This window comes from Opisthocomus hoazin, chromosome 7 (assembly GCF_030867145.1).
Source record: "Opisthocomus hoazin isolate bOpiHoa1 chromosome 7, bOpiHoa1.hap1, whole genome shotgun sequence".
Lineage (NCBI taxonomy): Eukaryota > Metazoa > Chordata > Aves > Opisthocomiformes > Opisthocomidae > Opisthocomus > Opisthocomus hoazin.
Genome location: NC_134420.1, coordinates 51169300 through 51186766, shown reverse-complemented (window position 1 = coordinate 51186766; position 17467 = coordinate 51169300). Strand labels below are relative to the sequence as shown.

The following is a 17467-nucleotide window of genomic DNA, read 5'->3' as shown; positions in this document are numbered from 1 at the left end:
TGAATCTCGGCCCTTGTTTCTGCTCACTGAAGCAGCCTTCACATATAATCAGAAATGTGGAATTAAATGAAGTTTAGATTGGGGTAGGTACATGGCATTTGCAATCATGCCATTTCCAGCTGTAGCAGCTAGCAGTTTGAAGGGCTGTACCATGACATGTTTCTGGATACTACTAACCCACATTATAAAAGATCTGACTGTTGTCTGTTCAGTCTCAGTTCCTTGAAGACTATAATTCCATTAAAAACAGTATGGATATTACAAAATGATCTTTAAAATACCTACCCGAAGGCAAAGATTCACCCAATATTCTCTGTTCTTGTGGAAAGCTTTCCAAACAGATGGGTGAAACGATCCGTGGCAGTCTTGGTAGCAGCCATACAGAGCTCTCTGCAGTCGGTTTAGAGCTGGCCTGATCCCGCTGTCAAAGCCAGGCGCTCAGGCCACACAAGTGTTGACAAGCAAGCTGGTGCAGAGAGGCTCCTACCTCGCGTCCTGACATCTGCAGCAGATGTAGAGAGCCAGGCCTCTGTTCAGATGTTTGTGGTATGTGGATGGACTGAGTACAGCCAAGCCTGATCTTGGTCTGGCCCTACCTAGCAGCAGGTATGGTAGAAGAATGCTTTAGTGCTTCACTTGAGCAAAAGGCTGTGGCTTGTTCCTTGTATCTGAGCTTGGGTTTCCTCAAGCACAGTGTGGAGGGTACAAGTTTAAGCTACAGACGGGCTGTGGCCAACCAGAAGTTAACAGTGTGGTTTATGTAGTTGTACTGCAGACATTACAAAAGTCTGATAATGGATCTCACTGTAAGATGGAGAGGTGTTCTTAAAACACATTAGAGGAGCTAGCAGTTAGCCTTCAATTCAGTAACTGAAGGGCATGAAGTAACCTGAAGGCATGATCCACTCCCTTTGTCTAAGTGTAAATTTGAGGCAGCTCAACATAAGAGAGGGGTACGTAGGGATGGCAGTAATGGTGAGAAATCGGCAGCTACAGTGTGTTCAAAGTAATAAACATGCTCAAATTAAACAGTACTGGAGTGAGGTGAAGAATGGATAATTGGGAGAAAATTTAGTACAATCTGAAGTTTCAACCATCAAGAAAATACAAACATCATTAACTTGACTGGGTAAACTGGTCTTCAAAACAAGTTCAAACTAAGCCACCTCCTAATCAGGTTTATCAAAAAGTGAGAGTGGTAGTAAGGGAATTTTTGTAGCACACAAATGCCCTAATGTTTCTTACCTGTTATGAACAACCACAGAATCAATGACATTTGCCTTTTACCGCTATAAAGGCAGTGTGAAGAGGCTTGTGTTCCCAACCAAGAACTGCAAACAGAAGACTAGCTTTGTTTTAGGTTAGGATGGCAGAAGCAGAAGGAATCTGTTCCATTTTAGGCCCTGGTGGAAGTTTTAGAAATTTGCTATTAAGAAACCAATTGAACCTTTTGACACATAGGCAGTTGGCGTTTAAGAACTTTAACCTTATAAATTTTTTTTTTTAATCTCAATTATAAAATTTCAGGTTCTTTTTTCAGTCATACAAGTACAACCAAGTTTTATGCTTGGTCTCCTGCTTCCTTAAATTTTTTAGATGAAGGTATATTTCATATTTGCGGAGTTTATATATATATTAATTTTCCTATTTAGATAGAGTGTTCACATCTACTTCCAGCATTATCAACAGAACAGTATCATTTGACCTGCACTGATAAGAGTGAGAGACGAGATTCAAATGAGTGACTTGTCTAAAAGAAGGCTGCTCTGAAGGTACTTTCAGACACCACAAAGGGTAGGCTAGGGAGAAAGGGTATGGAGACTACATTATCTTCTCACTCGATTCACTGTATGCACAACCCCCTCTTGACCAGATTGTGGCTGTGATACTTTGAGACGTTATAGCTCAGTTTGCTTGCATTCTTCCATGAGAATTTGGTTCTGCATTGTCATGGCAGGAAGGTAATCATTGGCTGGGTCTTGAATGCTTGTAAGAATCTGCCCTATCCCTCGGCTGATTCTCTGCCCATAAGAGCCGCTGCTGTTTTTGGCTGAGATTGTCTGACCTCTGTAGACTTGAGCCTGATGCTCACATATACCAAACTTGCTTAGCAGGATAAACACATCTCTTCGGAAAGCTTTGGTGAAAATAGCGTAAAGAAAGGGGTTGGCACAAGAATTGAGTGGGTAGAAGAGTACCAGCAAAATCTTGGAATTGGTGACAGTTATCAATGGTTTGTTGATAATGGCAGATAAAGCGTGGAAAGAGATGGGAGCCATGCACAGAAAGTCAGTGAAAATCAACACAGCCATCCGCTTGGCAATTTTGGTGTCTTTATCCCCTGACTTGTACTGAGGGTTTCGCACAGTTACATAGATTTTTATGTAGCAGGCACAAATGATGACAAAGGCAATAATGTTACATATTAAAACGAAGACAACATAGGCTTCAGCCACCGGTGTTTCAGTGTCCATAGGCAAGCAGATGCTGACTTTGCTATAGCTGCTGACGCCAACCAGTGGCAAAAGGGCAAGAAGAAAACACGAGAGCCACCCTCCCAGCATGATGACCAAGGCATGCCGCAGGCGAATCTTCCGATCTGGGCGCATGGCAAAAGTGATGGCGTACCAGCGCTCAAGGGTGATCACAGTCAGGGTGTATACAGAGAGTTCACTAGCAAAGACTGTGAAAAAGCCGGCTGTGTTGCAGCCAGGTCCAGTCTGCCACTCTATGGCGTGGTTGTAGTACTCTGACCTGGTGTAGAGATCCACCGAAGCGATCAGGAGGAGGTATAACCCCATGCAAAAATCAGCAAAGGCCAAGTTGCACATCAGAAAGCGTGGTACAGTCAGTTTATAATGACTGGTAAGAAGGATGAAAAGGACAAAAATGTTACCTAGGATGGCCAGCAGGTTCACAAACCACACCACAATCCTCAGAAATTGATATCCCATTATATCCTCGCAGGGATTAAACTCATCGGGCTCTGGAGTGCATATGACATCTTCATTGCCTCCACAGACCAGATAGTCATAATGACTGTCAAAGGTCTGGACATCTTCTATTTGGGGGTTCTTGAGCTCTTGGCCAAACCCAAGATTTCCTTCTCCATGTTCTTCCAAAAAAAAGTAATAATGGGAATTTTCATGAAAATTCGTGAACTTGGTGTTTTTGTTGTCCACAGTATTGATGTGGTCTGTGTATTCTTCTGCATAATCTTTGTAAAATGGATCTCTGACAGCTTTGACTGATCTTCTCTTACGAAAGCTGTGACTGTCATTCTGGTTACATGTCAGGTACTCCAGGATTCTGAAAGAATGGAGGGTGAAAACACCACTGGCATTTACAGTCGTACTACAGTACAGGGAGTAAACAAAGGGAGCACTTCAAAAGCAAACCACTGTGAATGAAAACGTAGCTATAAAAATGTGATCGGATGTATTTCTGTTAAATGAATGTATAGGGAACTATAAGCTTCACCATTGCTGGGCTGTTTTTTTAAAATTTAGTTTTCCTTTCTCTGTTGCTATCCGCTATCCCCAGTAGTAATTTCTCTTGGTCAGCATCCATAAGCCCTCTTCCTTTCTGGGACCTACATTCTCAGTAGGTAGCAAGACTTCTATCTACTGTTTATAGCTTGTTAGGTAGTACACACAGTATTACTTTCCTGTTCATTTTTGCTCACAAATCTCCCAGAACTTCCATCATTTTAGTTTCTGTTCTATGTATTTTCTGTAGGTGCTTTACAGCTAACTACCAGTGTAGTGGTTGGGAATCCTGTACCTCACGGTGTGATACACCTGTAATTGTAGTAGAAAAATGTTCATACTTTTTAGTAGGAAAAAAATTGCAATTTGGCATCAAATTTTTTGATTTCTGTGATTCACTGCCACATAACCTTTAGCATTTCTTATTTCCAGGTGTGTAGAATTCAAGATTGCATGCAATTCAGTCTGAGAAATTTTCATCTCTACTAACAGATGTGCAAATACTTGTTTCTTTCACTTATTAGATTGTGCTGGGTTCTTTCTGCACATTCTTCCTGTTTCGCATCTCTCTATTTCTCTGTTTTATTTCTGTCCTCACTTTCCCAGTTCATTGTAATTGTGAAAGATATTGCTTTGTAAGTTTATTGTTGAATAATTATCATGGCATATTTTTAATATACTATGCAGTCCAATCACAGATACTGTCATACTGAAGACTGGGGCTGTCTTCCTAAATCAGAGGCTGGCCTGGATAAGAATTCTCTAAACTTTATTAAATTTTGGAGAAATTTACAGTGGATTTGCATTCTTGCAATACAATTGTGCTGCTAATCACAGTAGATCATCCCTCCTTCCTCTCTCTCCCTAGCAGATGAGTCTCTGTGTTGTATCAGGACATCTATAAATGTATTTTTTCCTTTCTAAAAGCTATCGGCATCTGTTCTGATAGGAGGCTGGAAATCCTGCCAAAATAGAATTTGAAATAATCCGTCTACAAGGTTTTCACAGAATAATTTATTCTGAGCTTGTCAGTTAGAAAACATATGAGATATGAGGCTATAACCCCTTCAAAACTTCTTTTTCCAGTCCTTGCTACAGCACGTTCTGTGTTATAGCACATTATCCTTTTCTTTTTTTCCCTTTAATTCTGGGCTCAACAAGAGGAGGAGCTGTTGCAAAAGGTCCTACAAATTGCTGTATCAAAAATTCTTTCTTCTGTCAGTTTGAAATTGTAATCTCCGTTTCAAAGAATGTCCTCTATACCAAGAAAGAATGGTCACAAAAGTGCCAATAGATGTAACTTTATATTAATACTAAAACATTGTCTTCACCTACATATTTCAAAATATTAGTGAATGTTAGTGAAACTCACCCGCTGTTTTTTTTCCAGCTCTTGAAAGCGCAGCAGTGACTTGGATATGATAGGTCAGCTCGCATCAGCTGAAGAAATATCTTTACAGCTGGTAATTTTTTTAAAGTCCATGTGTTTTTGGCCATTAGTTCTTTAAGGCTTTCCAGTCCTTTGGCTGGAAGATTAGCAACGGCTGTTCTGGAGACATCCCTAGGTAAGGGAAGAAAATACAAATGTCAGAATATCCAGTGACTGGATCAGAATTTTTTCAGATTGTCACAGTAATTTAGGAGTTTCATAGAATTCTACATCAAAAATCAAATCCAGAGGAGGTGAGGATTTAATATCACTTTGCCACACTCTAATACCATTCAAATTCAAATAGGGTATGAATTCCTTCTGTCATTTTTTCTGTTTTTTAAAACTCTTCTCTTTAATGTCTCATAGTGCAGAATATGGATGATAAAGAAATATCAGGACTTCTAAAATTACACCTCTAAAGCCAACCAGATATAAATGCATTTGCAAAAACAAAGTTTTAGAAATTCTTTAAAGAAATTGCATCTTTCATTGGAAGAGCTATTTTCCTTTAAATCTCTGTAGATTCATTTTAACCTATTGGGATACTTCAGTAGAAAGCATTATAATTACTAAAACAATTATATTTACTAAAATAATGTTCTTCATAAACTGAAATTAAAATCTTCTCAGTCCGTCCTGAAATTCTCAGAAAATTTAGTAGAATGTTTGCTGCTTTCTATTTCTCTGGTTACTGAGTCCACCTCAGCAGGTACATTGCACAGTTCGCAGGGGAGGTGGATTTCCTTTAGAACTGCCAGATGAACGTCATCTGGTCTTGCTAGTGTTTCCCACTCATTTTTTGTTTTGTCCCAAAACCTCTTCTACTGACACTTGAAGTCAAGATGTTTTTTCAGAGTTACACTCTGTAAAGAAGTAAACCTGTAAAAAAGCTTCTATTGTAGGAACATTGTTTGAGCACTTTCATCACAAGAACCCCAATAATAAATAATAAATAATTCATGTTTTTCCTATGTATTGTTTCCCAGGAGTGCTGTTCTTATCCCTCTAGAAGTCTCACCCACTGGCTGGTTTCTTGCTCCTAAAAGAAAATTATTACTAATTTAATGCTTTAAACAAATTGCTTCTAAAACATTTGGGTTTGCTCTGCTTTATTTTTTTTCTTTTGATTTGCTTGTATTTGTTTTTAAATGGAGTTAGAAATTGCTTCCCCTTTCTGTAGGAGGGCTTTTTCAATTCTAGTAACTTCTTTGCTATCATACGTATTTGAATATGTCACAATTAGTTGATTTCCAACCACATAAACCTCTTTTTTGGTGTTCTGGAGTCCTTTTTGACAGATAGTATATGTTTCTACAAAGCCCCTGAATTGGCTTTTAGAAGAGTCTGAATGCTGCCTGCTATCATTTTATCTGGTAAAGAATCACAGAATAGTAGAGCTTCCAGATTATCTGGTTCGACCTCCCTGCTCAAAGCAGAGTCACCTACAGCAGGTTGCTCAGAGCTGTGTCCTATTGACTTCTCAGTATCTCCAGGATTGGAGACTCCACAGCCTCTCTAGGCAATATATTCCAGCATTCGACCACCCTTACAGTAAAGAAGTTTCTTCTTATGTTGGAATGGGCTTTCCTGTATTTCACTTTGTGCCTGTTGCCTCTTGTCCTGTCACTGGACAACACTGAGGAGATCTTGGCTCTGTCTTCCCAGTTCCCTGACCTCCAAGTATTTATACACATTGATAAGATTGGCTTGACTCTTCTCCAGACTAAATGTTTCCAGCTCGCTCAGCCTATCCTTCTAAGACAGATGCTCCAGTCCCTTAGTCAATGGAGTGGCCTGCTCCTTTTTGTTTTTCACAGATTTCCTCATTTTATAGAGCTCCACTTCTGAAGCAAAACACCTTGGTAAACTAGTTCTTAGACCAGATCTTACGAAGACAAGGCTGGCCTTTCAGCAACCCCCATGGGTCTCCATCAAGTCCTCATGGTGGTGGCAGCTACCTGCAGGAAGGGAAGATGGTTAAATGCTGTGTGATGGGAGGTGCTAATGCTTTTTGGAAGGGAAATGATACCTCAGATACTCTTCAGAGATCTTTGAAGATGTTCTGGACAAGCATATGGAGAAAGATGATCCTGTTTGTACAATGAATTTGGATTTCTGAAATGCCTGGACAAAATCAGGTATCAAGGGCTCCTGAGGTAACTAATCTGTTATCTGACAAGGGGAATGGCTCTCTTAGATTAATTAAAAAATAAGAGTGGGGGGAGTAAGTGAAAAAAATAAGTAGGGGAAAAGCCTGGGAACAGATGATAAGTTTTCATGCCAGAGGAAGAATGGGAAATGAACTGGTATCTGAATATATAGATCATTGCGGCAGAGGCCCACAGAGGCTAGGCTGGCACTGGCACTACTGAAATATTCATAAACAGTCTGGAAAGAGAAGGAGAGTAGCTGCAGCAAAGCTTTTTTCCGCCACAGAATAGTACAAGGTAGGGAAAGCTGAAACTGATTGTCCAAAGCAGCAGAAGAATCCTGCATTACTAAGTGACTGAGCAGTAAAGTAATTTACATGATTCAGTATTAATGAATGTAAGGTGCATTTAGGAAAAAGCGATCTTAACTGTACATGGGTGACAATGGGGTTTAATTTACCCAGCACTCGGGAAAGATCTTGGAGCCATCTCTGCAAACGTCAGGTCAGCGCTATTTAGTAATGTGGAAGGGAAATAGCATGCCAAGAATTTTTAGGAAAGAAACAGAAAATAGAACAGAAAAACTTCACTTTGTAAATCTAATATGACTGCATCTTAAATACTATATGCGGTTTACAATAAAAGCACAGAAAACTACAACAAGGATGATTAAAAGTAGCGAATTGTTTATAGATGAAGTAATAAGGAGTAGACAAGGACTTCTGGGAAAAGCTAGGGCTGGAAGCAGTCTAGGAGACTGTAGATGCCGTGCGTATTGTAAAGAGGGTGATTGGGAATGATTATTCAGTCTTATGAGGCAAGTTTTGGGGCACCTAAGAAAGTGAGGCAAGAGACTTGAGAAAAGTTATCATCTGTTCACAAAATTGCATTATTAAATTGTGAAAGTCAGTGCCATGGTTCATCACGCAGGCCAAATAGCAAGGTAACATAAGGCGAATATCCCTTTCTGGTTTTGTTTTCCTCACAGTAGTGTCATGCTCCCATCAGAAATGGCTGGGTCAAGAGAAACATTGTTGAGGAGGAGGGCTTGTGCCTTGGAAACAGCCGCCGAGAGGAGCCTCTCCAGGTCCCCGGATGCGTGGGGAGGGAGCTGCAGCTACTGGAGAGCTGCGAGCAGAAGGGAGCAGCCAGCCCAGGGCCGGGGGGTGGAAATAGTTTCCCAGGAAGCAGAGGGGAACCTGCAAAGTCGGTAACAATTCAAAGGGTGCTATCGAGCAATGTTAAAAAGTCTGAAAGAAAAATCTGTTCAGTGAGAAGAAAGGGCTTGGAAGAATTAATTATAAGACTACATAATTTCTGTTCTAGCTTACTGAATCCTGTGAAGTCTTTTATGTAGGTGTATATGGGTGTGTATTTAAGTAGTTAGGTATTGCAGTTTTTAGTTTCAAAAACCTTGCTTGTTTTAAACTGGGAGGTCTGGGGAGAATATACAGGCACAGCTGCCTTGAAGTTCTAGTTGACTTAGGATTAATCCTGTTGCAGGGCTAACAATAGATGGTTGGTCCCATCCACGGGCCGTATGAAGCACAATGGCTCCAAAGTTAAAAAGTTTCCAACATCCCCAGTTTGGGAAGTCTCTAAACTGCTGGTATGGTGTCTGCCACCAAGAGGTCTTGTGACCTCTGTGTACTGCTGCCTCCTGGGAGTCTGGTGATAATTTGGCTCCCAGTGGAAGGTAACTTCTTCGTTACTCTGCCTGGGCCCACACTTTGTTAGTGACAAAGTGTGTGTCAACTGGCCAGAGAAAAATGTGGGATTGATAGGGATTTTTCAACCTGACAAATCCAGTCTTGACAATTATCTATTCAGATTCACAATCTACTTCAAGCAGCATAGCAGCTGTCTTCAAACTAGAAAGCATTGGACTGAAAAGGTTTTAAATAATAGTTACTAATCTTCAGAGCAATGTGAGTCCAGCTGGCTGGAGTTTGCCAGACTATAGGATTTGTGTCTGCATTCATACAGAGGACACGTTTTCCTAAATGATTTCTTTGTTCTGTGTCATTGTATGGTCAGTCTTGATTTTGGGCTGCTCAGAAAAATGAGAAATGACTGCAGTTATGTCAGCCTCACTAATATCTAATAATATTGATGACTAAGGTGTTTTTTAAACACAGCAATGTTCATTCACAGAAGTGTTCTGCTACTACTGTTAAGTTATAGCTGGCACGCTTAAAGAAACACAAGAGAATGGGCAAGAGGTCTGACAGACTCGTCAAGAGGATCTGTCTCAAATTGAAGTGACTACAAATGAGGTTAGGCAGGAAACTGATAAAAATAATGATAACAAGTCACAAGGACTGGATGGTTTTCACCAAAATGTTTTGAAGCAGCTCAAGGAGGAAATAGTTGAATTGGTAAAAGAGATGTGTAACCTACGACTTAGCCCCCTGTAGGAAAGCAGCAAATGAGCCACCAAGTAACATGATGTACGTGGGGGCAGTCAGCAGGTCAAGGGCTCTTGTGAAAAGAAGTCCTGCCTTACAAACCTCTCTGTTGCGATTAAGCTCTGCTCAGAGTCTCCTGGGACTGCCACAAGGCATTTCACAAACCCCCACAGAGGCTGATGTAGAAACCAAGCAGCCACACTCCTCTGTGGGACACGTCAAACGTTCAGGATTATGGTGCAGTGCTAGCAGAATTCACTTCCAGCCTAGATCCAGATCAGACTTCAGCACTTCAGTAGCCGCGGTCTAGAGCTCACTCAGGTACTGGGAGCAGTCTGTCTGCAGTAGCGCGGAGCTCTGCATTGTGGAGCATAACAGCAAACAAAGGGCGCTCAACCAGGTTTAACATTGCGGCTTGTTAGCTGTTTTGTTTTTCTCTTACGTGCTTTCTTATAAATTTCATGTGACATTTCAAGGCTATTGATTACCTTACATGAGATTTACACATTAGATTGAACGTTGCAGAGGCACTGTAGAGCTTCAGATGAATGTGGGAATAAAACACAGCTTATGATTTAAGAGATACTGTTTTCTGAACCTACATATATAATACAAGTGTTAAACAGATATTTAGCTGCTTAGATTTGATTTTTCTTTCTGCGTGATTATTTTTTGGTCTAATTCTTCATTGTTTTTACGAAGTCAGAAGTTCAGAACTAGATATAAGGGATAACAGCTTTTGTCAATAATCTTTTTCACAGCTGGAAACATGCAATTGTAATATGAAATCAAGTAATAATGAGAATTTAAAAGACAGATAATTGAGTAAATCAGATTGAATGCATCAGAGTACCATTGGGAATTTTTGCTTAATCATATACAGTTTTCTGAGTACTGCAATACTACAATAGTTAAAAAAGCATAAAATATATGAGATGGGCTTAGTCTACAGATATTATTTCTGTCTACTGAAAGATTATTTAATTCTGCAAAATTGCATTGTTTGAGCAGCAGAATGCAGAGTGCTCCTGTTGCTCGAAGACTTGCTTGTGCCCAGTGACAGGAACAGAACAGAATCTCGTAAGGTAAGGCCCATTCCTAGACTGGGAAATGAAGCTTTAAAGAGAACTTCTGCTTTCTAAAGATAATGAATTATTCGCATGTGTCTCGTGCTACAGTTAGTAATTTGAATTTGGACTGTGTGTTTTGCAAAAGCTAATTGAATAGTGAGCCTGACTGTATTTTTGTTGTACTCTGTTGAACTTGTGCTCTAGGCAGCAGCTCTTGTTGGTGCATCTAGTAAATGAGGTCCACTGAGCTGCTCAATCCTAGCCAAGATTTCATTTTCAGATGAAAAGCAGTGTATAGTCATAATACTGTTAACATAATTTTCTAAAGGGAAAATCTATGTGTACACCCACATACACAAGATCCAATGTCCACAAATTCCCATGCCAGCTAACAACAGCTAGATGCCTGAACCAAAAATGACTTAAGAAATTATTCATTAAAATAAGCCAATTTTTTTACAGCACCCAAGGGGGATATGGAAGGGCTGTATTGGTCAGACTTCTCAGGCTATTATGCAAGTTAACAAATCTCTGGTCTCTCTGTAATTAACTCATTAATGTTAGTCTTGATGCTACAGTGGGGGGGGTATAATAAAGCACCAATTGCAAGAACATTTCGGTCTCCTGTGGGAGATGTTAATGGCCATTGACATGACACAACAGACAATAGTAGGGTTCCACTCACTTTTCATTTGTTTTGATTTCAGCCTTCTCAAGGCACTGCATATGTGGGAGTTTCAGAAACTATTTTGTTCCTGTTGAAATAGTTCTAGTCCCTGAAGGTCGACTAAGAGATCTGTTCAGGTGGAAGGATTCTGCTCTAAATCGTTACTGGAAGATATCTCACTTTGTAACAAACCTTTCAGACATCACACTTGCAGAATAATTCCTGGTTATCCATGGGTAACAGAAGTCCTTAAATCTGATATTAAAATTCCATTAAAATTAAATTAAAAATTAATAATATGTTGCACCCTTCTATATGGGTTTTGGCTGGCATAGAGTTAAATTTCTTCATAGTAGTTTGTATGGGGCTATGTTTTGGATTTATGAATGAAAACAGTGTTGATGTTTTGGGATGTTTTAGTTACTGCTGAGCAGTGCTTACACAGCGTCAAGGCCTTTTCTGCTCCTCACACAGCCCACCAGCAGGGAGGCTGGGGGTGCACAAGTAGCTGGGACAGGACACAGCTGGGAGAGCTGACCCCAGCTGACCAGAGGGATAGCCCACACCATATCACGTCACGCTCAGCAATAAAAACTGGGTGGAAGTTTGCCAGGGCTGCCATCGCTTGGGTACAGGCTGGGCATCGGTGCGTTGGTGGTGAGCAATTATTTTTGTTGCATCACTTGTTTTTCTTGGGTTTGGTTTGGTTTTTTCCTCCTCTTGGTTGTTTTTTTTTTTCCCTGTCTTTTTTTAAAATTATTAAACCATCTGTATCTCAACCCATGAGTTTTCTCACTTTTACCCTTCCAATCCTCTCCCCCATTCCACTGGTGGGGAGGGGGTGAGCAAGCAGCTGTGTGGAGCTGAGCTGCAGTCCAGGGTTAAACCATAACACCTTCCTGAGATCTTTAGCTTAGGACTAGCAAATCAAAGGACACGATGTGAAATAATCTGAATTTTTTTTATTCACTGTTGATTTACTGTTGCTTGCATGCCATTTTATACCTTCTGCCTTTGAGAAGCAACACCTCTCTCTGTAATGTCACTATAGCACCACATGTGTGTCCAACTATAAATGCTACTGGGACTACTGTTATCCATGGAGGTATATCATTCTAAAGGCAGATGGATAACTGGCTGTTTAGACTGCAAATGTAAAACTCCCCCTGAGATCGAGCATCAGTGGCAGCTGGGCTAGCACAATAATTATAGAAGTTTAGAAAAATTTCAAGTCATTTGAGGAATCTGACTTGAAAACACAGAGTGAGAAGGAAGTTCTTTGCAGTTACTTACGTATGTCCTAGGAAGTCATCTCTAGCCCTGAAGCCAAGAGGTTTCATGTCGCTCATACACTTCAAAACTAGGTCTTGCAGAGTGAGTTTACCTGGCAACATTACTATAGCATATGATCACCCCATAACCCTTTGCAGAATGTCTTTACTTGTTCACCTGTCTAGCATAATAATGAGACTTATGCTTTAAATGCCTACAATAACTCCAAGAGTCAAAATCTGTGTTGCTGGAAGCTCTCACCTCCTTTAGACTCAAGATCCCGAATGTTTTGTCTTTTGCCATCCTTAGGAAGGAGCTTTTCAACCCATTGTGCCACCTGTGGGCTCAGAGGGAAGATGTGCAGTCCACAAAGATAACAGGCAAATGCACATTGCAGTAGTACTGTAATGGAACTACGATGTCCAGGTAAAGTTACATCAACTGAAAAATTTCTTTCTGGCCATGACAAAATGAGATAGGGCTTCTCTGCTGCCATGTGCAAGATTAAGAAAAAGTCTTACTCAGCACCAGCACAGCCTCTGTCACAGTTCTCCGATAATGACCATCTTAGTTCAGGGGTGGGTGGCCTAAAGCAGAAGCTGTAGAAATGAAAGTGACCTAGCTAGCAGGGAGGAAGAGGAGCAACAGCCATCACAAAGACTCCCTGAGCAGGAGGTTTAACAGCCCCTTTGTGAGTTTTTTCAGGTTTTCCTCCTGATCTGTTGCCTTCTGCTTCCAGAACACCCTCTTTTGCTCTACCTGGATGGCCAGTTCTCCTCCTGATGGTGGACCAGGGCCTTGACTGTGCTTTTCTTATCCAGAATGTAGAACTTCTAAGACATGGTAAAAACCTACTATCTTCTCACTGCTGTCTCAGGACCTGGCCAGTTATGGCACTACTGAAGTCTGTCCTTTAGGTGATTTAGTGAAAAGAAGTAAAAATAAATAGGCATGTCAGTCCTTGACAACATCTTGAGGGACACAGAGCAGTGTGTTGCTGCCTTTATCTATTCTTCTCATACACACTTGCATCCCAAGGATGTTGCAACTTCAAATGAAGAGGTCTGGACTAGTTTCTTCCCTTTGCAGACCCTTTGGAGAGAAGTGCTGGGTGGAATGTCCCACCAGCTGGCAGCCAGAGCTGCCAGACTTGAGGTGAGAAGGTTGTGGGTAACATTATCCCTGTTGACCTATGTAGTCCTGCAGTAGCTTTTTGCAGAGGGAAGGGGAGTGAAAGCAGTGAGTGTAGGGGAGAAAGCAGTGGCCTGCATGTCCTTAGAGAATGACTGCATTGGTGCTTTCCAACTCTGTCTTTCTGAGCTGCTCTGAAATGGGGTGCATCAGGTGCCCACTGGGAAAGTGAGGATGACTTTAGCAAACAAACAAAACGTCACCCCAGTGCAGCAGGAGTTGTTTGGATTGATTTGCTGTTGGAATGACTGATTGTTATGGACTGTCCCTCTGATGTCCAATAATTTAAGACATCTGCTTCAGAAGTATGACCCTATGAATTCATTGTTCCTTGGTGATCTAGCGGTTAGGATCTGGTGCTCTCACCGCTGTGGCCTGGGTTCGATTCCCAGTCAGGGAAGCTTCAGTTTTGGGTGGACTCTTCGATAGATAAGGAATTGGTTGGAAGGTCACAGCCAGAGGGTAGTGGTCGATGTCCAAATGGACGCCATTGACAAGTAGTGTCCCGCAGGGGTCCATACTGGGACTGATGCTATTTAACTTTTTCATCAATGACTTAGCTAGATTGAGTGCACCCTCAGCAAGTTTGTAGAGGACACCAGGCTGACTGGTGCAGTTGACATGCCAGAAGGACGGGATGCCATCCAGAGGGACCTGGACAGAGATGGGCCTGTGTGAAGCGCATGAGGTTCAACAAGGCCATGTGCAAGGTCTTGCATCTGGGTTGGGGAAACCCCCAGTATCAATACAGGCTGGGGATGAAGGGATTGAGAGCAGCCCTGCCAAGAAGGACTTGGGGGTACTGGTGGATGAAAAGATAGACATGAGCCAACAATGTGCACTCACAGCCCAGAAAGCCAAATGTATCCTGGGCTGCATCAAGAGAAGCATGGCCAGCACGTCCAGGGAGGTGATTCTGTCCCTCTATTCTGCTCTAGCAAGACCCCACATGGAGTTCTGTGTCCAGCTCTGGAGCCCCCAGCACAAGGACATGGACCTGTTGGAGCAGGCACAGAGGAGCACCACAAAAATGACCAGAGGGCTGCAGCAGCTCTTCTAGGAGGAAAGGCTGAAAGAGTTGGGGCTGTTCAGCCTGGAGAAGAGAAGGCTACGGGGAGACCTTATAGCAGCCTTTCAGTACCTGAAGGAGGCCTGTAGGAAAGACAGGGAAAATCTTTTCAGCAGGACTTGTTGCAATATGATAAAGAGCAATGGCTTTAAACTAAGGGAGGGTAGATTTAGACAAGATATAAGGAAGAAATTTTTTACCATGAGGGTGGTGAAACACTGGAACGGGTTGCCCAGAGAGGCAGTGGAGGCCCCATCCCTGGACACATTCAAGGCCAGGCTGGACAGGGCTCTGAGCAACCTGATCTAGTTGAAGATGTCCCTGCTTACTGCATGGGGGTTGGGCTAGATGACCTCTAAAGGTGCCTTCCAACCCAAAGCATTCCATGATTCTGTGAACGGTCTGTGCTTCTCTCTCCCCTCAAGCTGGTGAAAGGAAAACATGATACTTCCCAGAACCAGTCTTGGACCCTGTTTCCAAGGACTCTGCTGATAACTCCAGTGACCTTGTGGTAGAGAGTGATGTGGAGGAATGATGTGGCCCTGAAAGGTAGGCCCTCAGCCAGATCTTCCTCTTCACCCCACAAGACAAAGTAATTTATATGACAGAAGCAGAAGACAGGCTACCATTCACGCATAGGCTTTGCAATGCATCTGACTTGTGACGCAGGGGACCGAGAGAACCAGAGATTTGATTATGACCTTGTCATCAAAGGTCTGTTGCAGCTTTGCACTGCAGGGACGCAACTCTTCTTAGCATAAAGTAGTCAGGACCAATACAACTTCTACTGTAGATTGCTATGTTGCTGGTAGCTAGCCTGATTTTCTGGAGATGGAAAGGTTCTGGGAGAAAAATAATGTCTTCTGCACCTTTTCATTATTATAGCTAGCTAGTAGGATTCCTTCTGTGAACAATACACCCTTATTCTGATATAAATATGCTGTTTTCCTGAAAAGCAGAGGTAAAACTAGTTGTTACATGGAATGAGCACTGCCGCCACCATCTGGTTTTGCAGTGGAGGAGGGACTGCCATTTTCATCACCTCAGTTGTCCCTGTGTTCAGTCCTATGTGCTATGTTACATGCTAGATGATTTATGTCGGGCAATGTGATTCTTCTTAAAGTTTTTTGTTTCATCCTGTATTGCGATTCCTAATTTTAGTGAAGAGTTCTTTGGAGGACTATGAAATCAGACTGGAAGCTAAATTACATGTGAAAGAAGAAAAGAGAGCACCAGAAGTAACCTTACTGTCTAAAATTATTTTTTCACCTCTGTTTCAATTTCCTTTACATGTCTGCTACTAGAGTCCTTAGTTTTGTTATAATTGTACTACAATTGTACAGTCATAAGACAGATTGTAGTACAGAATATTTTGGAAGAAAAATTGGAAGGAACGGTATTTCTAATGTAAGATGCAAACATTTTTTAAATCAGTTCCCTAAAGCACAGCTTTTGTTGCTGATACTCTTTTTGTAAACATTCCATTCCCATCTCTGCTGCTCTGCTGCTAATAGTAGTTGGAAAGAAAGCGCAACCTAAAATAGTAGTAAATCTTTCTCTACTTCATTTTCTCCTACTCACAATAGAGTTGGTCCACCGTGCACTCCCAGAAATGCATCATCATTGATAACTTCCAGGTATTTGTTCTTGTGCAGATAGCTGCAGAAACAAAAAAAACACAGTAATTTGGAAATAGTTATCTACAAATTAAAGCTCTTCAGTTTACTTGCCTAAACAGATTTATAAAAGCAGTATGTATACAGACCATCCTATCCCAACAACATATTGCAACATACTTAGATACTTCATTTTTCTGTGTGCTCAAGGAACAAAATGCAGGTTTGCCATTTTGAAAATGAATTAATTTCATTAACACATGATAAATAAATAAATTGGCAAAATAAATCATCTTTGCTCCAAATTCTTCTTTCTCTGTCATACACATGAAAACACACACATACACACTGTATCTTCAGGTAAATATGTGTGAGGATGAGGTGAAATAGATTGTTTTGCTTTCATCAGAACGAGGTTAGGGAATTACATGATACTTACAGGAACACATCGTGAACAAACACGAAAATAATTTCCTCTTTGTTTTTAGTGCGATAATAAAAATTTAAAATGCTTTAAAAGCCAATGCCAGCCAGTTCCAAGAGGGACCCGCTGCTGGCCGACGCCGAGCCCATCAGCAATGGTGGTAGCTCCTCTGTGATAACATATTTAAGAAGGGAAAAAAAAATTGCGGTAGGAGAGAGGAGTGAGAATATGGGAGAGAAACAACTCTGCAGACACCCAGGTCAGTGAAGAAGGAGGTGTGTTAAGATTTAGTTTTTATTTCTGATTACTCTGATTTGATTGGCAATAAATTAAATTAATTTCCCCAAGTTGAGTCTGTTTTGCCCGTGATGGTAAGTGGTGAGTGATCTCTCCCTGTCCTTATCTCGACCCACGAGCCTTTCATTATATTTTCTCTCCCCCGTCCAGCTGAGGAGGGGGAATGATAGAGCAGCTTTGGTGGGCACCTTGTGTCCAGCCGGGTCAACCTGCCACAGTAGCCAACAGTTTCCTGAAATAAGGAACGCAGCAAATTTCTCCTATCATTGCATGTAATCAAGGACCAACATTAATTCCTATCACTCTGGAAACTGACACGTGAGAAAGTGTGGGTGCAGGAAGCAGGGGATTTACAGAGTTGAGTTAAAGGTGATGATTAAAGA

General features: G+C 41.4%; 1 protein-coding gene and 1 non-coding gene across 3 annotated transcripts in view; one reads left to right on the top strand and one right to left on the bottom strand.

The window, feature by feature from the left end:
• Positions 1-1703: 1703 nt before the first annotated feature.
• Positions 1704-17467, bottom strand: part of TSHR (thyroid stimulating hormone receptor) — a 71800-nt gene continuing 56036 nt past the window's right edge. For both annotated transcript variants that reach the window (XM_075425987.1, XM_075425988.1), the window contains 3 exons: positions 16329-16406; positions 4861-5049; positions 1704-3309 (listed from right to left, as the gene is read on the bottom strand). In XM_075425987.1, the coding sequence (XP_075282102.1) occupies positions 1899-3309; positions 4861-5049; positions 16329-16406 (1678 nt within the window). In that variant the 3' untranslated portion in view covers positions 1704-1898. The remainder of the gene's footprint in view (positions 3310-4860; positions 5050-16328; positions 16407-17467) is intronic.
• Positions 14007-14078, top strand: TRNAE-CUC (transfer RNA glutamic acid (anticodon CUC)). Its single transcript has one exon. It is a non-coding gene; the product is annotated as a tRNA-Glu (tRNA).